General features: G+C 39.7%; 1 protein-coding gene across 4 annotated transcripts in view; it reads left to right on the top strand.

Annotated features, from left to right (window-relative positions):
• The first annotated feature begins 22,203 nt into the window (after positions 1 to 22,203).
• The window catches only part of ptprua (protein tyrosine phosphatase receptor type Ua), a 194,143-nt gene continuing 189,498 nt past the window's right edge, over positions 22,204 to 26,848 (top strand). For all 4 annotated transcript variants that reach the window (XM_067508765.1, XM_067508749.1, XM_067508739.1 and 1 more), the window contains exon 1: positions 22,204 to 22,480. In XM_067508765.1, coding sequence (XP_067364866.1) covers positions 22,411 to 22,480 — 70 coding nt within the window. In that variant the 5' untranslated portion in view covers positions 22,204 to 22,410. The remainder of the gene's footprint in view (positions 22,481 to 26,848) is intronic.

Below are 26,848 nucleotides of genomic sequence, written 5' to 3'. Positions count from 1 at the left end.
CAGAAGTGTTTCATGAGTCCTTGCAGGATCTTATCTGTCCATTACAGTTCGGTGTTGGTTTTTGGTCTTGTACTAACATACAGAGATTTCTCTGGATTATCTGAATGTTTTGGTGACATTATAAACTGTAGATGAAAACACTAAATTCTTTACAGTTATACATCGAAAAACATATTTCTTTTTTTTTCTCTCTTCTCTTTTTTTCTTAACCCTCACCTAGCATTTTCAGGCTTTTGTTGCCTCTATCACAACTTCTTTAGTTGTTACTGACATGATATTCAAAATGAGCAAATATGTTTAAAAAAGGTATTTTTTCTGTTTCAACGTGATATATTTTGTCTTTGTACTATTTACTACCAAATATTTCTAATATTTAGCAAATCATTGCTTCTCTTTTAAGTTACATTTGACTGAACATCCCAACTTTTTTAGAAATATGGTTTGTAGTTGTCTTGTAGTCTTGTAGTTGTCTTATTTTCACAGCAGATTTCTAAGTTTGCTTTTGTATTTTTAGTATTTTTTCTAATTGCTTTCTCAAATCTATGATTTTTTTTTGCCTAATTTGCTTGTGTTTATATTAGATTGAGCTCTCAGATCCACTACACTTGTAAGCGCTTTTATTTTTATTTAATAATATTCAGTGGCTATACATATTAGATCTGTATGGGTATTAGATGATAATGTAAAATGACCCATTCTGAAACAAAAGATTGAGGTCAAAAGGAAAAACAAAAAAGTAAATACTTTAAAATCAACCTGCAGTATTGGTCTGACACAAGGAGCTGAGCTGTTGGTGGGCTGCTAATCCAAACACTCCACTCAGTCTTGCTTGAAGAGATTTCTGGCTCTGAGGACTTCTGTGTTTACAGTACAGACGAAGAGGATTGTCAACCTTGTCTGATTTTTTTCTCTTTTTTTCTCTGGCCAACTGGGGTTTTGAGGGAAACTAATAAAACTGGCAGTGTGTTCCACCATGTGCCACCCCATCTCCTTCCTCTGCCAGCTGTGTTGGCGTGTTTCTGTAGCAGAAGGGGCAACTTCCTTTCTCCTGCGCTTTGACAAGCAGAGGGAGAAGGGAGGGCCCTGTGAGCGATGATTGGAGCCCAGCTGATGGACAGAGGTGTTAACCCCATCTTCATGCGGGAGAGATAGCACCGTTCTTGTTTACACTCACAGAGGCTGGATTGTCACCTTGTCTGTCAGGAAAACATTGAATCTGCCTCTTCTTATCTCGCCGCAAGACAGCCAACTTCTCTGTTCGAGAGACCTGCCGCGGCTTCACGTCATCATAAATCATTTCCCTCAGCCATACCATTGTTGCTTCTCATGTTATTTTTTCCTGTTCACTCCTCCAGACACTATATTCTCCTCCTTTGTCCTCAAATAGCTTCCACTCCCTCACGCATACACAAAGACACTTTCCAAACTCTTCAGTTTTGGTTGACAATGACCCCTGTGCCCTCAAACAGCCATGAGGCACTGAAGTGTATAAATTTCCATAAAAACTGCATCGAGATGAAAACTTAACATGACAGCAGTGGGGTTATAAACATTTTTGTCCTACTTGATCAAGAAGTTTGAAACATATTTATTTACCAATGCTGTAAATGTATATACATTTTTGCTGCAAGATTCTGATTATGTTAATCTTTATGATGCCTTTTGCCTGTTTAAAGGTTGTGGACTTGCACAGAACAAAATCTCACATCAGCACATGGTTGGAGGACAAAGAACCCACTGAACAATATGAAATAACGGCTTGTTCCTCTTTAAACTTAAAGCAATATTTGTTAGCCTCAATGTGAAACTTTGGGAAAAGCATAGGACTCCAAAGATACACTAGGTAGCCTGAAAAAAAATGTAAATAAAGGGAAAAAAAGAAGCAGCACAGGAGAGTAAATGAAGCAAACATTTTATAGAAGGCTTGGGAAAACCTTGGGAAAAGCATAGGACTCCAAAGAGACGCTAGGTAGCCTGAAAAAAATGTAAATAAAGGGAAAAAAAGAAGCAGCACAGGAGAGTAAATGAAGCAAACATTTTATAGAAGGCTTTAAAAGAGCCAGAGGACATTATACTGATGGACAGTTTTTGGGTTATAACTGTCAAGGACTGAGGGGACGATAGCAACAAAGACAGGAGAGGAGTCGAGTCTCAGGAGCTAAACATATTCATAAATTAATGACTTCTATTGTAGGAACTAGAGAAACAAACGGATGAGGATTTGGAAAAAAAAGGACTTGTCTGTTTTGTATTCTCGTTAAAATGTAAGAGATAAAATGTTATCGACCAGAATGGAACTTAGTGGGACACTAAAAACTAAATAAGATACATTTGGGTGTTCTAGAAAGATAAAACGGTAAGATGGTAACATGAGATAGCAAACAGATGACAAGAAACGTCCAACATTGAGGAGCAGTTAAAATTGCCCAAGTGAAAAAACTGGTAAGTTCTATTTCTGCAGGCATGAATGTCTGGGTGTCTAGATTACTGTGAGTGTGTGCATATATGTTTTTTATTTCACATGCATAGTGATAATGAAACTCATCAAGCACAGATGCACAGCATTCCACTTGATAACTTACAGCATACAGTAGGTGTTACCGTGGCTGTTACAAAGTGAGTGCTACAAGCAATCCTCTGTAGCTTGTCAAATCACTAAACCTCAGTAAAAATCTATTTTGTATATTTTCCAGGTTTCCAACATTACTGTAGACTACGGTTTATCCAAAAAATAGAAGGATTAAAAAACAGCTCCAAACACTGCTCCACTGGGTGATTTGTTTCTTCATTCCCAATACAGAGTTTATGAATGAGCAGTTGACTTGCTTACATTTGGGCTTATTGTGCACAGGCTAAGAAGCTCAGGAACCAGAGAGGCTTTTTGTTTGAAAAAAGTTTGTCAGGTAAAAGTCCACAATGTCGAAATTGACCACACAGACATGCACAACAACATTGAGAAGAAGCAAATTATGCATAATTATAAGAATGAGTATTGGGAGTATTATGACAATGACCAACCACACAAACCAAACAAAGTGACAAAACACAGACACAAAACTTTCAAAAACAAACTTACCACAAATAGACTCACAGCTCAAAAAGGGTGGGATGCAAGTTTTTGGTTCAAAAAATTTAGGAAAACTACTGATGGTACTAGAGGAAAAGTCGGGCACTATAAATCTATGCATAAAATTACATGACAATCCTCCCAACTCCTCCAACCTTCAAGCCCATATAATGTAGGTACCTTCTCAAGCCACCCACTGAAGTTTTTGTTAGTTGCTCACACAATATGCAAGTGTTAGGAGTACAACCTATTAATGTAGCTAAATGTACTATTACACTATTACAGAGTTAAATAAGGATTTATAACCAAACACTGCAAAGGGGTTTCCACAGATCCTATTGATAACAGATTTTATACGGAGTGTTTTTTAAATAAAAAGTACCTTCAATAAAAATAGCAGGAATGTTTCTTTACTTTCTACTTCATCTCTTCATAAGTGTTTTCATGAACTCCCACAGACTTCCTGGCGTGTCACGTCCAGAGCAGGGACAGGTGCATCCGTCAAAGCCGGATCAAAGCGAGCATCAGCATGAATAATTTGACGGACGCAGGAGGTATGAAATGATGTGCTGTTTCAAGTGGAAAAGATATGATTTACTGCTTGGCTCGCAGACGTGATGTGTGATGTCGAATCACAATGAATGTGGCTCACAAAGTGAGGCTGTGATAGACACTCTATTTCTCTCGAATTTAGAGAAACTGTGGTTATGAGTATTGCTGTTAGTGCCACCAACTGGGACAGATAAAATACAAAATACGTGACTAAGTTCCTACCTGGGAAAGCTTGACTTGACCAACCATTGCTGAACTCAATCACCACCACCCAACTACTTACTGCTGTACTCAACGACAGAAATCCGTTTTCTTAAATTATAAAAAAAAATAGAATAAAACAAGAACAGTTGGGAGGCAGAATATGATGTCAGGTTTGGACTACAGACTTTGAAGCAGAAAAGTAATGCATTAAATTGTTCTGGTGCATGTGATCAAGCAAACTAATATTTATCGTTATAGCTTGTTATGATCCTAAACTAGTTTTATGTTTGTCCAGTTTCCAGCCCTTCTTCCTCCCATCCACTGAGTCTTAGTCAGTACCTTACCCCTTTTCCACCCGCACACCTGGCTTTCCAGCCCGTTCTTCTTCCTTAGGCGTCGAAAAGTGCCACTTTGTTCAGACTTTTGCTTTAGATGCTGATGCTTATGGTTCTCATTTGCAGTGGTGACACACTGAGCCTTCAGTAGAATACAATGTAAACACTGACGCTTTAATATTTGATGCCTAAAACAATGACATACTAAATAATGTGAAAAGGTGTTGTTCGGAGGTAGAAGAGGTGGTGGATGGTACAACAAGACATAGGGCTTTTCAGGAGAAGTGTGAGAGGTTGTCACTATGACGTTGAGACTATAGTGAGGAAGTATTTTGTTGTCACTGTTTGTAGCATTTTGTTTTTATGTAACAAGTGACTTTACCCTGACTTTTTTGCGCCTAACTCTAAAGCAGTTTTTATGTGTATATAAAGTCGTTCCTGTGGCGTCTAACAGTGCCACTCTTGAAACGTCCAATAGTGATGCAAAAGGGTACATGTGGTATCAAGACTATAAAAGGACATGAAAAGCAGCGCAATTCGACACCTTAGAAAGACTCATTAACTGATGCTGTGGGATGAGAAAGTGTTAGGGTTTCACTTTATAATCACTTACGCTCTCCTTTCATGGTCATCCCTCCTTCCTGCTCTTCAGTCAGCAATAATGTCCTCAGTATACAGTATACATCATCTCTTTTCCCATAGTGTCCCCCTAGATTGCCTGTTATGTTTTCAATGTCATAGTATTTCAAGCCTTTTTTAACTGCTCTTTTTGTTTCTACCTTTTCCTGCTTCGTTGGATATTTTGCCTGTGATGATTGGGTTATCTGCTTCTTACCAACCAGGGTTTGACCTGGACTATTAGTAAGTCTGTGTGTGCTTACATTAAAATAAACCCCTTACTGCATCTCTGTGTTCAGCTGTCTGTGCTTGGGTCCCCTTTCCCTAGTGTTCCCAATGCAAAACCGGACATTGATGATTTACTGGATTATAACTCACCACAACAGTAAAAATTTAACTGATGGACCTTCATTCAACTCTTGATTTCTCTCGGATTTATGAAGTATAAATAGAAAATCTGTCGCTGTCTCTCAATTCAAGGGCTGATCTTTGAAGGCCAAAAAAATGACACGGTTATGTCTACAGAGGATTCACTATTTGCATCACCAGCTGTTCCTTGTTAGTTATGGGCAGCCCTGAAGCCAAATGGCATTTTGTAAAAAACTTTAAGTTTAAGTTTTTAGCCTCCCTTAAATTTAGTATTTGTAATGTTCTTTTGATTGGGTTCTGCATCTCACATACAAAATAAATCTCGGGATAGCTTAGATCTATGTTCATCAAACAAACCTGGCTGCAAACAAAGATGGCAAACTACTGATTCCAACAGGAAGTAGTCAATGTTAGCCAATATCAGATATAACTGTGGTCTTTGTCTGCAGCCATGTGCCTCTTAATTTCATACAGTGACGTTGTGACTAACTTGTTAAGTTCAGGATCTTTTGTAAAGAATATTTAATCATGACAGCTCCTCCATATTATTACTGAATCTCCATAATTTGCTGTCTCATCTGCCTTTCCACGTCTGGTGGATACAGGTACGTCTTCAATGTCCTAATCATTTCTCAGTGGTTTATGATCCAAGTCAAGGCATAAATATTTTTTTTAAATGTTCCTTACGCTTCTTAGTACACAAACTACAGAAACTTTATTCAGTGGTGCCTGTGGTACAGCAGGCTCCTTTCTGTCCTCATGTCAAAGTGTCCAGAACCTGAAGTCCTTGAGGGACCTTGAGAACAACAGGCTTACATTAAGTTAAGCAATTTTTAAATTTTATTTAGTCCCAAAGTTATTCTATTAGCAATCTGGAGTTGACATTTGAAGGTACAACATGCCTTAAATTATATGGCTGTAGCTCAGTTGGTAAAGGCAGTTGTGAGGGTGAGTGGTTCGATCCCCGGCCCTGGCTATATGTTGAAGTGTCCCTGGGCAAGACACTGAACCCCTGACAGCCCATTCCCCTCCCCTGGTCCAAGCCTGGTAGAAATTGGAGAGGGTTGCGTCAGGAAGGGCATCCGGCCTAAAAACTGTGCCACATCAACAGGCGGACAATGATCCACTGTGGTGACCCTGAACTCATGGGATAAGCTGAAAGGACAAAAACAATAAATAAAAATATTACTAAGCACTAATATATATTAGTATTATATAAAATAACCTTAAACTACACACACTTTCACTCTTACACTTCCTCACACACACTCACACACACACTACCACAGGGGACTGATATTTTTAGTCATACTATTCGATCAACCTGGCTGGCCACTATAATGAGGCGAGGGAGATGGAGGCTGGTTCCTTTCACAGGTCAGCGGACTGACAAAGCCCAGTGTCCTGGTCTGGAACTAGGGAACTGTCTGCTTGGGGCATGTGTGGGCTGCATGTGCCTGCATAGGAGTGATCTGTATTCACCTCAATCATGCTGTGGCCTGCTTCTGTTTAATATGGGCCCGCTGTAGCCTCCGCACCATCACCTGGCACTGCAGAGTTCATTCTCAGCTCGTGTTTTTATCACCTCCCCTAGGGGCATATGTAATTGCTTGGTGCTGATGAGAACAGCTGCAGCTCAAAGTACCATCTCATTCTGCAATTACACCCATGGAAGTGCAACAGGGAAAAAAGGAAACAGTGAAAATAAAGAAACTACCCAGTGCGCAGTGGCAGGTGAAAGACTACGGCCTTACCTCCTCCCGCTGAGCAAAACCGGAGCTGATAAAGGACTAAAAGTCAGCCATCTCCTTGGGGATAAAGAGTTTTTAAGCTGTTAATCCTCTGTCTGTGGATGATTGAGGTGAACATCTGACATTTGAAGCCTTTTATGTTACATTTTCCAAAGCTGAAGGCTGGGTGTGTTTAGCTGTGTAGCTATACCAAAACAATAAAGGTGGCAAACTTTCAGAGGAACTTCAATGTCCCGTGTGTATGAGAAGGGGAAATGTGAGTAGTTTTCTCACCCAGATGATGACAGCTCGCTGCTCCTCCATTTATGAAAATAAATGCTGACGAGTGTTGAACTGGCTGGGGTGCATGGATGTCACCCGCCAAAGAGAGACGGCTCTCCAGGCTGACAGGCCGACGCGCCTCGTTTGCATTGAGACGCATGATGCCACCCTTCGTCTTGGCTCCTCTAGCAGGCCTGTGTGGCCCCCGGGTCGCTGCTGGAGGAAGTGGATGGCAGTTGGAGCAGAGCTTAGGCCAGGGCAGTCGAGGCTCACAGCCAAGGCAGCATGTCCCCTATCAGTATTCTGCTGTGAGCAGTGCTGATGCTGCTTTCCCTCCCTGCAAAACTTCAACCTGTTTGTTTTGGTTTGTCATTGCACGTTTCTTCTGACATCTGCAGCTTTTGCTTTGAGGCTTCGGGTATGTTTTTCTCCTCTGTGACTTTCGGCATCTGAATCTTGCTGAATGTGGACTCCTGTTTTGTCCATGCAAAACGTGGTTAATTTGAACCATGCTTTTATTCAAACAAAACCCATCATACATCAAATAAGCTGCTTAGCTTTATGGGTATTTGGTCTCAAATAAAACATGGTCAAATTTAAAATTTCCCTTTTAGCCTGGATCAAAGGGGTGGAATGACAGAATGCGAGACAGACATTACGAGTATGGTTGTTGGTGTGGCAATATAAAGTAATAACGATATAAAGAGAATTTAGGTTTTGAAGTGAGCATTAAATATGCAAATATATCCCAATACCACACACCCCCTAAAATGCCACCACCACCAAAAAGGTGGCTACTTACAGCATGTGCTGTGTTTTTTCTGGGTTTTGTGTTGTGGTTGCATTGGCAGACAAAGATGTGTGACATGTGTCCCCCCTCCAGTGCCCACAAGAACAAACAAAAACAGCAAAAGTACCCTCTACTGTGGCCCCACAGTCAAGCAAATATGACAAACAGCACTGTAAGCACTGTTTAAATGTATCATTTCATGGAAGTATTATGAAACTCGGAAGAGACTGTTTTTTAGCATTATTATTTGTCCTGTGCAGCCTTTCATCTCATTGTTAGTTGAGGATAACAAGTATGCTGTCCATGTTTGTGGTCATTGTTGTGAAACCACATTGATGTGACTAAAGGTGATCTGTTTGCAAATGTATGGTATTTATCCAAAAATGATAATACCAGCTAAAAAATTGCTCCAAGAGTTACTCAATAATGATAGACAAAGGTGAACATGGCTGCTGGAGCTCACACTGAAACAGAAAACACAGGCTTGAATTAGTATGTAAATTGTGTCTGTAGAAGGCTGTGGATTTATGGCTAGACATCTAAAATAGTGGTCTCGCTAGAAAGAGTAGGTCAGGGTGATCCCATTAAAATATACATATATCCACTGATCAGCCACAACAATAAAACCAGTGACAGGTGAAGTGAATAACATTGGCAACTGTAAAGGGATCGGATTGATTAGACAGCGAGTGAACAGTCAGTTCTCGATATCGAGGAGAAATTAGATAAAGTTGAGGTCAAAACTGTGAGTTTTAGAAAACTAGGTCAGAGCATCTCCAAAACAACAAGTCTTGTGGGGTGTTCACAGCATGTTCTTATTCACAAAGCGTCACAAACTTTCATTCATTTGTCACTTTCATCCAACCCTTTGAGGTTACATGCTGAAGCTAAAGGAACCCCTTCACGTTGGTTGGTATATGCACAGGGCTGTCAGTCAAGTGTAACTAAAACACCAGCATTTGACATCTAAAGCAAGGACGTAGTGCATAAAGCACATAGACAGCTGGTCAGGATGGTTTCCCACAAGCTTTCCCACAGGAGATAAGGGTTTAATTCCAGTGTGAGATGTGTGCTTAAATGATGATCATTGCACAACATTACACGAGGAAGGAAGTATGTTGTCACTGTACGTAAGAATTTAACAATGTGGTTTTATGTATTTTATTTTTAAACTTAACCTTACCCTAAAGGGTTTGTGCCTAACTCTAACATAGTAGTGTGTGAGCATAAAGTCCTGGAGGTGTCCAATAGTGACAGCAAAGGACACCTTAGGCAGCGTCATTATATAACACTGTGGCATGAGAATGTGTTGGTATCCAGTGGTCAGCATCAAAAGTGAACCACTGAAGGAAAACCAGGGAGCCTGTGGCAGGGTCATGGGCATCTGAGGCTCAGTGATGCACAAGGGGGGCAAAGGGTCTTATCTGATCCCACAGAAATTGCTGGAAAATGTAATACTGGCCGTGATCGACAGGTGCAAGAATAGTGCATCTCAGCTTGCTGTGTAGCCACAGAATGGTCAAAATGCCCATGCTAACTCCCGTTCACAACCACAAGCCCCAACAAGGGGCACATAAGCATGACCATAGATCAGTGGAAAAAGGTGGTGAATTTGTTTTTCTTTTACATCATGTGGATGACCAGGTGAGTGTGTACCATACACCATAGGAAAAGATGGCACTGCGATGCACTATATGAGTCTGACCATTAGGGCCCCAACTCTTAACCTACCAGACTTGAAATATATGCCGTTCATGTCAGAGTTCGCTTCGAGACATGAACTCTTGTGAAATTCATGTCTGGAAGCGTCTGAGTTGTTTTGGCAGCAGTACAAGACCTTCATAACAATAGGCAGGTGGTTTCACTGTTGTGGGCGGATCAGTGCTGTTGGTTTTTTGGTTCTGTTCGGTCGCTTTATCAACCTATTTAAAACTGTGATCCTAAAATGCTAGCAAGAATATTTTCATCACACATACAAGAGGTTGGCCAGTTCAAATCTATACATAACAGCAGGTACAGTGAGCGAGCTCTCCTCTGCCTCTGGCTGACTGATGTGATCTGCCCTGAATCTGATGAACACATCTTTTTCCGTAGGATAAACAACTCTCTTCCTAAAGTTTCTTCAGTTTGCATTACAGCACTTTCATGTGACCTTTGTCTACATTCATCTTCTCCATGAAGAGGAGAGGAACAACAGGCATTATTATTGAGCTGCAGGGTTGCAGGAGAACCAGCATCATCACTATTTCAGACTAAATCTTCAGGCTGCTTAGAATGATAAAGTTAGAAAAGGTGTCAGGTAATTTTTATTGTGCAGTGTCGGTGGAGAAGCAGAACATTTTTGACTAGGTTTGCTTGTATTCTTTTTTTTTTTTGCCTTGTCCACTGTGATTGACCTATTGTTTCTCATTTTCCTTAACTGTTTTGTCTGTCATTTACTTGTAGTCATTGTGGTCATTAATTACTACAATAAAAGAAGTTTTAAAGGAGCAAAAGTCGGAAAAAATACAATAGTGATGTCTTTAGGGTTAGTTTAAGGTTTACTTGATACTATGAATGTTTGACTGATAACTTCTGCAATCAAGTGGAGTTTGAATGGTGATGGTACTTAACAGGTTTATTGAAAGACGCTACTGGGAAGCAATATAGAAAATGTAGGATCCTGAGTTTTTCTAGCTTGGCACACACTGAGGATATACATTCAGACTATCTCTGCTTTTGCCACGTAGATTGTGATCAGTCTTTGTTAATCTGTTTCTTCCAAAGGCTTAGCTGGATAGAATTGCAGGTATAAATGGCTAAAAGGTTTTTCTCACTATCTATAAAATGCCAAAACAATTTAATGTATTTGTCACCCTCAGATGGTACTATAAAATATACATAGACATGCTGTCTTTACCAGTGAAATCCATTTCAATTCATATATGTAGATTTATAGCGAGTTTCTCCACAGCCAGGTGTTGCCTTGCAGTCTGTTTCTCTCCGCTGCCGCCAAAAGAATGTGATCTGCTGAGTACACCTAATGTCATTAACTCCATTAAAAGTGATAAGTAGCTGTGTAGTACGGAATTGTTAGGACAAATTGAAATTCTTATGCTGTTGTGCTTGATATATAAGGTGGTATGCAGTACCTTGTGTCTCTGCATCCATTACACAGACCAACGGAAAATGACCCCTCGATGTGGCCAATATATATGAATGTACTTTGGGGGCATTGTGCATGGACATTCATCATAAGGGTTGGCTCGTACTTGACACGGATTTGCATGCAGCAGAGAGTAGGCAGTCTGAAAGATGCAGCCAAAACAACAAGGTGTACTTGTTTTTACTCTGTGTCCCAGCTAAAACAAAGCACAGGTGGTGTCTCTGCTGAAGGTTTTTGATAATGTGCTAACGTATACAACATAGGTTCCATGATTTTTTTATTAAAGTGTCGGCCTTTGCTGTGTGCTTGGAGAGTTCAGAATTGATTTAATTCCCCTATGATGGGAATGTGCTGGGTGTTGGACTATATCAACATGTTGTATGTCTGTACTAAATACACAAGTTTGTTTTTTGTAACCTGAAACATAACCATAACTACTAATTGCCTAGCCCTAATCTTTCCCTTAAGGTTAAGAACATGCCATATTATCATATCCATAGATATGACAAAACGAAAGACGTTGGATGATTTAAGAAGACCCTCTAGCTCTGGTCGGCCATTGTGGTTTTGGCAGCTATCGGTTTGGCCACAGTGGTGCCTGGAAACTGCTTCCAAAAGTGTTTCTTCAAATTTTTATTGTTGTTATATTTTTCTTTTTCCCTCCGTTCTCCTCTATCGTCATATCTCCCATTTATCTATCACCCTGTTTTCCCACTTTTAACATTTTTTTCTTTTCTTAACTTTCCTTGTCCCCAAATTTGACGTTCCCATTATCAGGATAACACTTTTTCATCAAGAATATAATCATTTCACTCCACAAACTGCAATTTTGAATCACTTTTTTCTTTGTCACAAGTTGTACCACCTTCTCTTCATTTTGTTTTACATCTAATTAGACTGATAAAAAAAAGAGCCCATATTATTATTTTTTGGATCATTTGTTGTAACTTAACTGCTGTGATGATGGGTGCCAATATTACATAATGGATACATTTCACAACATGAGCTGAATGTGTATAGATGGAGTCCACACAAAAATAAAGAGAGACTTTTGTGGACCCTCCCAAAATATTCCCAACCGTCCTGTGGATAAACATTTTCAGTCCATAAATGGACCTCGTCTTCGGGTCCACACATTCACAACAAATTGTCAGAAGCTGACCAATCAGAACAGAGTGGATTTAGGGTGAAGGAGGCCTCAAAGAGGCTGGAGCTAAAATGAACCTTCATGTACGGAGCTTAAAAATAATGAGTGCATAAAGGCTTATTCTCAGAAAAAAATAAGCAGTTTTTGGAATTGGGAGTTGTCCAAAACTGTTTCAGTAAAGCATCAGAGTGAAAATATAAAGCCCAAAGTATTAATTAGATGACCTCTTTAACCTAAGCCTAATTTTAAACCTTTGGTTCCCAGTTAGGGAAACGTGTCCTTACAATTGCAGTTTGAAAACAGCTTTTGGTCCTCGCATAGAGAGTAACATACACACAGACAGTCACAGTCATCTGTGTCTGTAGTTGTAAGGACACAAAATCCCAGCCCCAAACCCCAACCTAGAAGTAATTCTACCCTTAACCCTATAAAAGCCAAGTTGTAATAATCAGCCATGAAGTTGTCACGAGATCAAACTAAAACATTTCCATGCAGTTTAATCTTCATACACACCCACTCAGAGAAAATTAGTGATAAAGAGAATAAATCTAATTTTTACTTTCATCTTCTTTACATGTGATTAAGCCACACTGAGCTGAGCAGTAAATTCAGCCAAGCCAGAAACCAGTCACAGTTATTCCTCAACTGCTGCGGACGCTGAGTTTCTACTAACTGATAGAGCGTCAGGCTGTGTAGGAGGCACAGATGTGCTGTAATTGACAGATAACTAGAAAGTTGCTTTATGCTCCACATACACCTGATGATTTATTAGTTTTTATTTATTAGTTCATTATACTTTAGTATAATATATATATATATATATATAATATATATAATATATATATATTACACACATTTTACTGACAGAAAAGACCGTTTTTGTGATATTTTTTTGATTGCTTACACAATTACTGGGCCTATTAACTAAACATCCCATGATACCATCATGGGATTATAGTATTTCCCAAAACTATAAACACTGTGATTTATTCTAGCTTCTTTAATGATTGCATATGCTTACAGCACATTTAGTTTTTCACTTAATTTAAAGGTGATTTACTACTTACTTTTTTAATCTATATTCGCTATTAAAATACATTCCTAATGGCACTTGTTTAGAATATTCATGAACAATCTCTTTCTGTGCCATTTACGTATGTTTAGGTGCCTGAGATGCTGGTGATCCTTTAACAAAAAGGGCATCTGTATTGTTACTGTTAGAAGATTGTGTGTAACTCTGTGTGACCCCTTGACCTGATGGTCTAGGATTTTTGTTTTTTACTTACATTTTCTAACTGTGTTGATATTTGTTTTTCTGATTGCACTTTGTCCATCCAATAATACTTGTTGCCTTCCCACCACAGCACCTGTGAGTGTCAGTACACTTATACGAATCACACTGTCCAACACTTTCATTTTTCCTTCACTAACACACCAGTATTATTTTTCCTTTTGACACTGATTAAATTCCCCCACAAACCTTTCTGAATTTTATTGGAAAATTGATATGTGGGAATAAAAACAATGTCCACAAAATGCTCCATAATTACAGTGTTGGTGCAATACAACTGACTGGTGAGTGGGCTTTTTGCCACGCTAACTGAGCTTCAAATGCCTGTAAGCTTTAGATTCTGTCACACTCTGCAAACTTCACCATTTATATATCACATTTACATTTTACTAGCTAATGAAATGAACACTGTGTTGAAGGTCAATTTGGAAATGTCACATGTTTGGAGCTTTATGTGTTTTACCTTAAAACATTAATGCCTATTCAATGAAACTAACAGATGCCACATCCTGTATGGCTTGAATGGTACCCAAGTCATACTGAAAGAGAAAATTAATTACATTTAAATATTAACAAATTAATGCATTCAGCAAAACAATTTAAGTGTAAACAATTTAATAAATAAGTACATCTACTTAGGTCAGCTATATTCAAATGTATCTATCCTAGCTTATTATGTTATTGCAACATTTGAAAACACCCACATTAATGTACTTTCACAAATTGCCTTGTCTAGTTTCCAGTCTGAGTTCATCAGCCACAAAAAGCTCTGCTGATTTCTTTTAAAAGTGGAATATTGCTGAACATATAGAACTGGATTATATAACAGTTTTAAAGCTCCATTGACAACTCCTACACAATGACTTTTGAAAGGTGTCCTGTTGATGTAAGTCCACTTACCTGGACATTCGGACACAAGTGGCCATTTGGAAAACTATTGTAAGCTGCAATATGGACCCTTTATCCACAAATAACTGATTACACCATCAGTCTGTTAGTTCTTCTGACCTCGTGTATTGAAGTCCAAACTGGATTTTGTGATGTTGTGACATTTTGGGGCATGTTGGTGCTATGTCTGTGAGTAGTTATGAGCCAGATGTTCCCATTGGTTATACTTATTTTTTCTGCTACATGGTTACGCACCTAATCCCTAGTGATTGATTCATCACTGCCACAATGCCCTGCTGTTATTGTCATTGTAGGTCTAAATCTTAATGTGGGTGTATTAATTGAATTGTTATTTTGGAATTAAGTTAATTTATTGCACTATTATTGTTTTTTAAGCAAGTACAAAGTTAAATTGGAATTCTCTTCATCATATTATATTTATTACACATTACAATAGAAAAATGGCTGTTACAGAAATGCAGGTGTGGAGGACAAAAAAAAGTTTTAATTATCATGTTAGTATTTTAGTTTCATGTTAGCAGCAAGACTGCTATTAAGACAGGCAGGAACCTCTCACAGTTCATCTGCCTTCCATCATCTCACCTTCGGGCAAAAGATGTCCCCGACACCTGTGTTATAATATTTATTTACACGCTTCTTGATTTGCTTTCATGTGGGATCCAATTGTCTGTGTACAAATACAGCAAAGCCGCAGGTGATTAGGGGAAGGAGCATCAGGTAGCCTACTTTGACATCCAGCGTTCGGTGGCAATAAAAAACACCACATCTGACAGCCAGCAGTTGTTGCTATCAGCATGTCTTCAAGTTTCAAATGAGCAGAGAGAAGGAGAGAATAAGAGGCACTTTTTAACATTATAGTCTTTAATTGTCTTTAAAGTCCAACAGCAATTTACTACAACATTCTTTTACATCAGTAGATGTAAGAATCCCATTAAACACAGACCTTTACAAACTGAGCCAGAGTCGACTGAAACTCAGCTTTGTCAGGGTGTGACGTTGATCACCTCCATCTCCTTTAGCATCACAGTGTTGCAACTCCTACATACTACTTATGTATACCTCTGAAAAGTCCTTAAGGACATTGCTGGTACCCGACTCTGTGGAAAAGCACTAAATGCATTGGATGATTACCCTCTAATCTTGCCACCCTGATACCTATTTTGCATGCCTGTTTTCTGGATCTTCTGCTCGGTACTGGTGGACTTCTTTCACACTTCACAACTTAACATCCTCTAATCTCTACCTAATGTATTCACTTAAACTTACTCTTTTTCCACTGATACACTGTACCTGCCTTCTGCCTGGTGTTTTACATAAAAATGTTCACTGCAGAGATTTAGATTTGGCAAAATGGGATTAACTGATGGCACTAATGGCTTTTTTGTTTATGTACTCCAGTAAGACATCCAAGTTAGCTAGCCTGAATAATAGCAGAGCTCCATTTTTAGACCCCTGAAGTGAACGCAGCCATTATTCATGTACACCTGTGTTTTGTCTACTGGGCAAATTGAATATATAACATCTTTTGTCTACATATACGACAGCATTAAATCCTTCAGGTGGTGGTTTGTGCATTGCAGCTTGTTGAGTATGGAGTGTAGCCACAAACTGGTTATCCCCTGTCCACCACAACATGTTGTGACTGATTTGTGTACTGCTCTCAGTTGTGTTTGCAGAGGGAAGCACTGCCCTTGAGGAAGGAACTCTTTCATCGTGGATGTACTTAACTCTACCTTGTCTGTTTTTAATGACATTATAGCTCTGACAAGCACACTGTTAGCCAACTTTTACTGAGGAACTTGCTGAATTTGTCCTCTGTTAACGAGCAGAGCTGCCAAACACATCAGCCACTGATAAGGGTAAAGTCAAACCTCCCCCACAGAACACAGCCAACGAAAAGGCAATGTCAAAGTAAATGTTGAACAACAGCGAAATGGACATTCAGACTGAATATTAGGCCAGCTTTAAAGACGCTGCCTACCACTTACACGAGATTGAGCGAAGAGGGCACATTGGAGATGGGACCATCTTAAGATCAGAACTCAGCATAAAAGATTTTACTAGAACTATGGGACATTCAACATATTACAAATAAATAGGCTCTGTCACTATCAGACAGTCACAGCTGAAAAATGCAGTTGAAGGCTATCCCATACAATTGGACCGAAAATTACTAGTACAGTACATTACCCTGCACCAACACTGGAACTCCTTCTCAAACCAGAGCTTATTTGACCTGGAGTCTTTTCACCATTCATTTGTTTTTGTGCCACGGGGGAAAAGTAAAGATGTGGATGACCAACATAAAAGGTGAGCTGCAACTTTATCCCAGACTCTTTTTATATTATCTGTCTGTTTGTGACCACTCTCTTTACTACCATCTCTGCATGAAAAATTGTAATGCATTGTATGGTAAGGTTTAAAAAAATCACAGTGCATATGTATGTAGCTTTAAAGCTGCAGTAATCAATATTTTATATTAACAATGGATCAGCAAACTTTGACTACTATGTGCAGTAATGCACACAGTTATGAATCCACAGAGGTTTATTATTCAACGTTGCAGTTTAGCCTCTTTGAACTAATTTTTTTCATTTTTTTAGCGGCATAAATGTACAATTTTCTCACTGCTCTCAACAACCTCTTTTTCAGAAGCAGTAAGCAGCTCTTTGCTGTAAAAACGCTCTTGGTGGAGGACAAAACAGAGGCCCAAGGACTGCAAACATTCCTTAAATATGAACTCCTATCTTGTGCCATGTCTGCAGGATCTGTAAACAAACCATTGTTTTGCTATTATTGCTGTTCACCAAAAGCACTTTCACAACACTACCATTGACACCAAGTGGCCAGTTAGTAGTGCTTTAACATTATCCCACCAGTGGGCGGTAAAAGGTTCAAAAGGCTCTGAATATGTTTTCATTACCAGACAAGAACAATTACACCGTTTATAATAATAAAAGGCTGTGGCTGTATAACACTGCTGGTGCACTGACTACAGACAACTCTCCAAACTTTACTTTCCTGCATTCCTACAAGCCCAGTCATTTGCATTACTTTAACCCACCCACACTGGTGCCTGGAAACAGGTGTATGCAAAACTGTGCTGAATGCCCAATGCGTGCATAATTGACACCAGAATTCCTCACTTCACACTATAATAGCAATACAACACAAGTTTATTCATCTCACTTAAGGCTATTCCTTTGTAGCAGGTTAACACATACACGCGCACACACACACACACACACACACACACACACACACACACACACAACAACTGTTAATAACAGTAATTAAAGAAAAAAAATGCAGAATGTGATCTAAAAGGAGTTTAGTAAGAAAATTCAATAGGAACAAATGACCAAGACTAACCGGTTGTTCTGAAAACAAATTACATGTTAAAACCAACCAACCGTTTAACAAGGTACAGTATGGTAACTGTGGAGTTCTCGGTGGCATTTCAGGTTCATAAAAGTCTCTGCGGTGTAGAGGGAACCATATTCCAATATAGTTCTTATACCATATTGCAGATTAAAATGAAGCCACTTAACATGACCATGGGGGGTTTTAAACTTAAATAACATCAGATCTGATCTATGCCAGATTGTGCATCAGTAACAAAAGAAAGCCAGTTGCATCACTGCCCCAAAGAATTATACAGCCGAGACCTTACGTTGACCTATATCACCTGAGCTGCTTGTATATGGAACATGGATAATGAAACCAACAATAAAGGCCTGACTCAAGCACGGCATAGCAAAAAGTGCCACTGCAGCAGGTAGGCATCTGCTTGCTCAAAAGCTTCCTCTGCAACCATTCATTTACCTCTCCGGTCATATTAAATCACTCCCCATGTAAAATCTACACCAAAACAAATACAGCAGCAGACTTTGGTTAGTTTGACCTCAGCTGCATGCATTCAACAACAAATAGAGCAGCAAACATAGAGCACAAGCTCTGTGATGCACCAATCTGTGATATATTGCACAATATCTCGCTTTTTATTAGTAGAGAAGGCTAATATTGAAATTAGGGCATTAAAGAGCAAATTCCCAGCTTCCTAGAGTAGTAATTAAGGGAGAACATGTACTGTAGCTCAGTGGTATTAAACTTCTCTCTGGCTTGCAATTTATTAAAATATTTACCTAAATATGTAGTAAAAACTTAGATGATGAAGGTTTTATCTGGAGTTTTTTAGTTTATATTTTGTGACATGGTTGCTCATACTCCTCCAAATGTCATCATCTGGAGGACTTTATTTTTAACATTGACTTAACATAGCTTTCCCTGTGAACTGAATCTTGTTGTTTCCCTCGATTACCAAATGTAGACACATCAAAATCAAGTATTATTAAATGATGATTAGATTTAATCCTTAGCATTTTACCTAGTTATAATAGCAACTTGTACTCAGTGTACTTTTGAAGAATGTTTAAAAGATTGTATGTTGTTCAAACTTTGTCTCATATATATGTTTTGTCTCGAAGTGTTTGCAGAATTGCTCCAAGGTCAGTTATTGTGTAACAGCAGACCATCCCACACTGACTCTGACCCAGAGTCACTCCATGCTCACAGGTGCTTATCAAAGTGCTGGAAAGGGAAAAGGTTTCCATAAAAGGAGAAAGGGCCGGGGACAGTGTCCTGAGGGTGAAGGATGGTCTGCCCAGCAACAGAAAGTTATAAAATAATTTGTGAATGTATGAAGTTTAGAACTGCATAGGACAGAAAACGGAAACTCTGTTGATGTACTTCTCTCTTGCAAGATAATAAAACCATAAAAGACATCCTGGATGTTGAAGCTTCTTTACTAATTACACTTGAGGTGTCTAAGACCAGATATGGTCATTTTTGCCATGATACACGTTAACAAATGTTTAGCATAGTAATTGTTAAAACATGGGGATATTGGCCACAAACTTCCTTTCAAAGAGGAAGCTTGTTAGTAAGGTAGAGTGTAGCAGAGCATAGCAGGGCAGGGAGTGAGAAGACTGGTTGTAGTAGAGCATTGATTCTGAGACTAGTTTAAGTTTCAACAATGGAAAATGCCAAATGCATCTCAGCACTTTTCATAAATTGTTTTCTTAGACAATGTTGGCAAAATTACTGCATTATTATAATTCTTGAAGTTTATTGACGCCCATGTAATTAATTTCTAATATTGCTGTTAAGTGTTTTCCTGATGATGATCACCAGCTTCAGCTTTGATCTTACCAATTTTATAGCTTCCAGCAACATTGGTGCTGACAAACATGACATGACATACAGCAAAATTAATACAAATTAAGTCTTTGAATAATATGTAGTCTAAGCACTTTATAAGAAAGCTGTTAAAGTAAAAATAGAGGAAGTTATTAGATTTGAAGGACATGTGGACCACAGCAACGCCAATATATCAACCTCTATCAATTGTTTAAAAAGTGACTTAGAAATATTACCACCTGGCAAGTGAAGCAAGCTCACAATATGCCCCCTACAACTAACATCCTCCATGAAATAAATATCTCCCAGACACAAGTTAAAAGCCCTGAAGCTACAAAATCAATATTTCATAGGCAGGAGGTAATAAAGAGTCTTGATCCAGGTCTTCCCGTCTTTGAAGCAGTCAGTAGTCCAGTAGTGAGCAGCAGGATGGCCCCATGCCATCTGACACCTCAGCCAATTGGATTTGAGCCACTGCACAAATTTAACAGGTATAAGAAAGAGTAGGCCACACTTCATTCTTCCCCACGTTGGTCAGTTTGGAAATAAAAGCCTGGGTGGCCATAGCACCAACTCCAAAACTGCTACCCTGTTACTTTGAAATGAACCTGCAGAGAATTTTGATCGAGAGGACAAATGAGATTAATGCTTGTCGTCGGATTTGTATATATTTTACTGTTATTATATATTATTTACTGTTAAAACTGCCATTGATTAGTGATTAGTACTAATAAACTCTTGACACAACCCCACACAATATTAACCTAAATTTCAATGGCCTCGAGAAAGCTCCTTTATGTTTTACCCAAGTTTAAGGCTCCATCTTTCAGATGGAACCTGTCTCAAAGCTTTAATCAACTTAAGTAGTCCTGTTAGTTTCACATTAGTGTTTGCACCAGTTGGCGTGTTGGCCATCAAAATTAATCAAAATCCGACCTAGCTGTTAGATGTTTAACCAAACAGTGAGTTTCCCCTTGGCATATAGCTCCATTTAATTTTAAAAAATGCAAATATATACTGTATTATACAAATAAAAAGGGCATTTTCATTTATTTTCAAAATAATTGTAATAATTAATAATTCATTTTGTATGTTTATTATAATAAACAGGAGTGTGGCCTGGTGGGTCAGTGGTAGAGCATTGGGTTGGGATGGAGAAGGCAGCTGGTTTGAATCCCACCCCACCAGGTGTGGCTTGACCCAGTCACCAAGGCCAACCTTGGTGCCGGACCCAAGCCCGGCACCATTATTATTATTTTTGTTCAGGCAGAACGTGTTCTGCATGTTGATTTGGCATGCATCTTAGTGCCAGATGCCCCTCCTGCCGCAACTCCTCCATTTTATCCGGGCTCAGGACTGGCACCAAGGTGGCCCTTGGTGGCTGGGCTGGGCCTCACCCGGTGGGGTGAGATTCAAACCCACGTCCTTCTGCATCCCAACCCAATGCTCTACCTCTGAGGCCACCAGGCCCCTTGATCTAACTAAATATAAAAATAAAAAAATTAAATATGGGTACTAAAAGGATTAACAATACGTATAGCCTGTTTCCAACATAAAAACTTTTCCCAGGGCCCAGGAACCTTTTAGGGAACCTACATGTATTTTCCATGTGTTTATTGTGTAGTACAAAGTGACTGACTATTGTGCTTTTAATACATCTCTGGGCTAAATGTCATTAATCCTTCTAGGACTTTGGCACAGCTATGCAAAGGCATATGTCCTCTAGGGTTTTTGCCCTAGGAAAGATTACTGGAGTGTAGTTCTAGGGAAGGAAAAATACCAGGAACCCTCTAGTGGAAACACACCTATACTGTACATGTGTATATTTGAAAACCACCTCAAATCAAATCCCAGCCAAGAAAAAAACAAACACAAAATACAGAAACTAGGGCTTAAGAATAAACAGAAATATGAATTAAAACAAGTTTTGCATATATTAAAATCTGCTTAATAAATGTGAATTAAAACATAGCCCAGGGGCAAGGTCAGAGTTGGGAGTCAGCTGCACAACACACTGCTGGTAGAAGGGCCTCAATGGCTTGCTTTGCTACTGGCTCTCATCTGTGGCTCTGTGTTAAATACTGAAAACAGAGAGGAGACAGAGAGAACAGCTACTTCTTTATTTTATTAATAAAAAAATATATAATAACAAACTGTCATCAAGCATGAACCCTGATTCTGCAGCCTTTGGCAAGGTGCTATTCCCTGAAGCCCTCTGCAGAAATGAGTCAGAATTTCATCTGGTGGTGTTTAGCATAATAATAGAGAGCAACAGCTAAGCAGAAACGAGTGTGTTTGGAAGCCAAAAATGCACTTAAAAGGAGAACTGAGGAAAACGTCCCCTCTAATGTGACAGAGTGGTGACCTACAGTATGCATAATAATCCACTGATCCACTTCGCCTCTGGTAATACTTGAGAGTGAGAGGCACCTCCTGTCCACATGGTGGCGCCGCAGACCCGCATTTCCGCGTCCGTCTGCTCTCTTGACAGTGCAAAAAAAAAAAAAAGAAAGAAAGAGAAAAAGTAGTGGAGCCGTTACAGGAAAAGGGAGAGGGGGGGCTCTTTTTGAACGCTTTTAGCTCGAGATCAGATGCTCCCTGTGCGGGCTGTGGAAGGAGCGAGCAGGCAGCGCTTCTTCAGGGGGATTCGCCGATGAATGGAGCTGAGCGCACAACTTCTCTCCAGTCCTCCTCTCTCTGCTGCTGCTGGAGTTTTCTCTAGGATTTTCTTCTTGTGACAAAACGAGCTGGACTTTACTTCTTCTGCCAATCATGTATTCAGCAGCATTGTTACTGATACTGGCCGTCAGGATCTACGCAGACAGTATGGAAGGACCAACAGGTAAAAGGGGAGAGAATAGGTGGAAATATATTTGGCACTTTGGATCCGTCTTTACGCATAGTATATAAGCGCTGTTGTAAAGTTGACCCGGACCTTTGAAGTCGCTCTTTACCCACAGTTTAGACGTGTGATACAGTCAAGTTTGCATTTTGCTCTTTCCTAACTTAAAAGTTGACTGAGTGCGTGCACCAAGCTGTGAAAATCCGAGTCTGGCTCCATTCAGTGGTGCGAACTTTGTCCTTTAATGTGCCAATAGTGAAACGTTCCAAGGGGGCATGAAATCTGGAATGCTTTGCATCCTCTGAGTATAATCATAGCATCATTTCATCACACGACTCATTGCTATTTAGTGAGATTTTCTAAGGACATCTACTCTCCACATCAGATCTGCAAAGTTAAAAACAGGCTTGGGAATGAAACACTGTCTCTCTCTGTACCCCCCCCCCCCCCCACACTCACTGTGTCTGTCTAAATCTGCCAAGTGTATTCAGCATCATGATGCCTACTGTCATGTTTTTATTGTTCAGGCTTTAGTGGGTGGCAACACAATTCTCTACGCCAGTGTGTCATCCTACAAAATGTAAATTTAAATGTAAATCTCAGTGATTAATTTATTCCTCATTGAATTATTTTATTGCTGAAGTATATTAACTGGGCTCCTCACTTGCCAGCATGTTAACACTATTGATGGAACAGTTTGCATAATTATGCTGCTGATTCGGAGGATAGTTTGGTCAACTGGTTCCGTATGCAGCATTTTGGGATGATAAAATTGGGGAGAACCAATCAGGAGGAGTGTGTTTTCTGCTGCTACAGAATAATACAGTAGAGATGAATTCAGATGAAGTCAGTGCGGTTCCCCAAATAACAGCACTGGCAGCTGATCCAGTTCTTTGTGTGTATCAGTCAAAGTTTGATAGACAGAATCAGATGCTTTAGAAGTGTTCTCAGAGAAGAAAACTGCAATTTTAAGCTGTAATACCCTAAACCTAGAGAGACAGGAGTTCAAAACATTTCCCTTTGCCTGTGGCAGGTTTAACATCTGAATGGCTCAAGCAGCTTTTGGAAGCTTTCTAAAGGCCTCCGAGCTTCGTCTTTTGAGGAATGCTGAGGAATATGGTTGATCACATGCCTCAGGTCACACCCCGTCAAGTTTGCCTCAAGTAAAAGTGCCAGTTGGCGCAGCTCACAAATGCCTTGCAACTGGTGTGAACCGCTGTAGACACGATATAAATACTCTGGTATCAGTTACACAGCAACCAGAGGCAGTTGCTGAACACTCTCTGCTCTCCAGGATCAAGTTGGTTTTGTGGACAAGATTAACTGTAACAAGCCAACTGTCTTATGAGTTTAGACAGAACACGGAAGACTGGCTCATCACCAGTTGGCATTAATTGAGTTTATTTGCTGCAAATAGTTTCTGAAAAATGGACTCTTGTGGGAAATGACTTCCACACAGAGGGAACAGGTCAGGGTAGAGCAGCTTCTAACTACTTTTGTCATCAGCTGGGTAGTGCCCCTGGAGTATTTGACACAGAAATGCAACTGAGAAAGTGCACACAGTTGGCAGCAGTTGCATGGTTAGAATTCTAATCTTGATCTTGTTTACAAGATTTAAATAAAAATTTTGTTAGTTTTAGACTTTATTTTTATTAGTGAGTCTGTTGATAATTTTGATTAATTGTATAGTTTGTGTATAAAAAAATGCCTCTTGCTATTTTCCAAAGTTCGAGGTGAAGCCTTTGAATGTTTTCTCTTAATGGTAAATGGTAAATGTTTTGCATTAAATATAGTGCTTTTCTACCTATTGGTACTCAAATCACTACACTGCTTCTCATTTACCCATTCGCAATAACAATCACACACACTCTCACACAACGATGGGGGAACTGCTATGCAGCTGGCCAACGCTCACTGGGAGCAACTAATTTGGAGTTCTGTGTCTTGCTCAAGGACACTTCGACATGTGACCGGAGGCGCTGGGGATTGAACCAACAACTGCGTGAGAGGTGGACAACTGCTCTATGACGTTTCTTTGACTATCTGTGACGTTTCTCTTAAAACTGACTAATTTCCTGTCACTTTTCTCCCGTACTGCATAGACTGGACAGGAAATGAGGGGAGAGAAAGAGGGATTGACGTTATACAAAGGATCCCACGTCAAACTGCATGTTTGGGGACTTAACTCTTAATACACCAGTTCACCTCAAAATGCTTTTTCTTGCTCTTTCTTTTGCAAGGGTTGGCAGGTGCATGTTTGGAAATAGAACTGTGGTGTATTCTGTTGAGCAGTCAGCTCTTGGTAATGCACATCAACATGATGCTGATGCTAGGTGTGGTTGTGTTGGCGTGCATCAGACGCCCCTTGTGAGTGCATTCTTTCCTCCAGTGTTTGGCCGCACCTTGGGGTCTTTTTCCTCAGCTTGACAGTTTCCCCTACACTATGTGTGATTGCTGAGGTGAAACGTGGGGTGTTGTTTTAGTGCACCCAGGCCCTGTTGGTGAAGGTTCAGAGGACTCTGAGCAAGAAGGTAATTTAATCACAAAATGAAGCCACGTGAGCAAATCCCAACACTGACACGCAGCTCTAAACACTCACAAGAGGTCTTAAGGAGGTTAGCATGAAAAGACCACACTGAAATGGGTGCTGACACAAGAAGGTGGGCTTTCACTGGGTGCTGGGAGGGTGTAGAGAAGGTCCTTGATGTGTAGTGGTGTGGATCCGGCATGGTCTAATCCAACGGAAAATAGCCCGACACACAGAGAGCTCTCCTGGGGCAAATGTGGAGGCTGCAAATGAGGAAAATAGAGCGTATGCTCGCACTAAAGGCAATGATGAAATGTGGTTGTTCTGGAGGAAATAACACAAGATTCTTTAATAGAACAGTGCATAATAGCTACAGTACACGTTGTTCAAGAATATGAGTACAGTCTGTAATTAGAGTTCACGATAATGATAAGGAGCAAAGGTTGTTTTATAACATAGTTTATAAAGAAAGAATATAACAGAATTCGGTCAGTGTAACCCAGTTTACGTAGTTTCTCTGGCAGGTACAAGCCTGCAGAAGAAAAATAAAAAAACTAAACAATCCTCTATATAACAGCAGGGTCAATAGTTTGATTCCCACATATCGATTTTGTCCATGAGCAAGACACTGAATTCCATCTGTGTGTGTGTGTGTGTGTGTGTGTGTGTGTGTGTGTGTGTGTGTGTGTGTGTGTGTGTGTGTGTGTGTGCGTCCTCTAGGAAAAAAGCATCTGCCAAATTACTAAATGTACAATCCAGCTTTAATTATGGTTTTGCTGAGGAAAAATGGATACAATTAAGCTTGAAATGGATAAAAATCACCATTTTAAGATGATAAAGTACTGGCCGCCATTAATCCCTCGTGTTTCCGATGCAGCATTAAATGGATTGCATATCAAAAACACTCTACATGAGCTGCTTTTCCTTCAGTTTAAATGGACTATTAAATGGTCAAGCATCGAAATCATGGGCACTTTAAATCCACCAAAGTAGATCTGATAGACAGCCTGGCTCAGGTGGAAATCAAAAAAAGACTTTTCCTCCCCCATACTCAACCACTTTGATGCCTTTTGAGAAATTTTAATTGCCTCTGCTGTTCATTGACATTGCGCTCGTCTCTTATTGGCAAAGTGACTAAAGAAAACTTGTAAAGGTGTTTAAAAGAATGAAACATTTTCTTTTAATGACTGAAGGCTATTGGAACTTCCCAGGCCTGTGAATAGCTGAGAGAGACTTGACCAACTCCAATGCTTTTTTTATATAACTGCAGCATGATTACTTCTCTCTATCTAAAAATGATTTCCCCTTATCAAGGAAGAAGTCAGGTCTGCTGTTGTGCTACTCAAGTCAATTTTCTCCATGTGATTTGAGTTGGTGAAATGCAGTGTTGCCTCAAACAGACTTTATTGTCCCTCTCTAGGCGCAACTCCAGCTCCTTCTACAGTACATCTGTCTTTACATCTAATGCACTTCAGACGTCATCAGTTGTCAGCACTGTTTGGCAGTATCACAGAGTTTCAGTAAGCTGGATCACGTTTTGTGTAACTAGTGTAGGGATTGGATATTTTGAAATTTCACAACAGGGACTACTCTCAGTAATGCAGCATTGCTTTGCTCATCAGTTTGGTCTCTGAGTCTTCAGGAGTGCCCTTAAACTGTAGTTTCAACTGTAATCATGTGTGTCTGTGTTGGAAATATCTGAAATTCTTACAAATATCTTGAAAAAATACCAGCAGTGATCATTTTCTGTGATCCGTGGCAAAATGTCTGCAGACTACCTTCAACTGTCAGTTAATGAAAAGCACACAGCACATCAGGGCAGAACAATAAAAAAAAAAAAA

The sequence above is a fragment of the Channa argus genome, chromosome 1, assembly GCF_033026475.1.
Source record: "Channa argus isolate prfri chromosome 1, Channa argus male v1.0, whole genome shotgun sequence".
Classification (NCBI taxonomy): Eukaryota; Metazoa; Chordata; class Actinopteri; order Anabantiformes; family Channidae; genus Channa; species Channa argus.
This window is presented reverse-complemented; position numbering and strand designations above follow the sequence as displayed.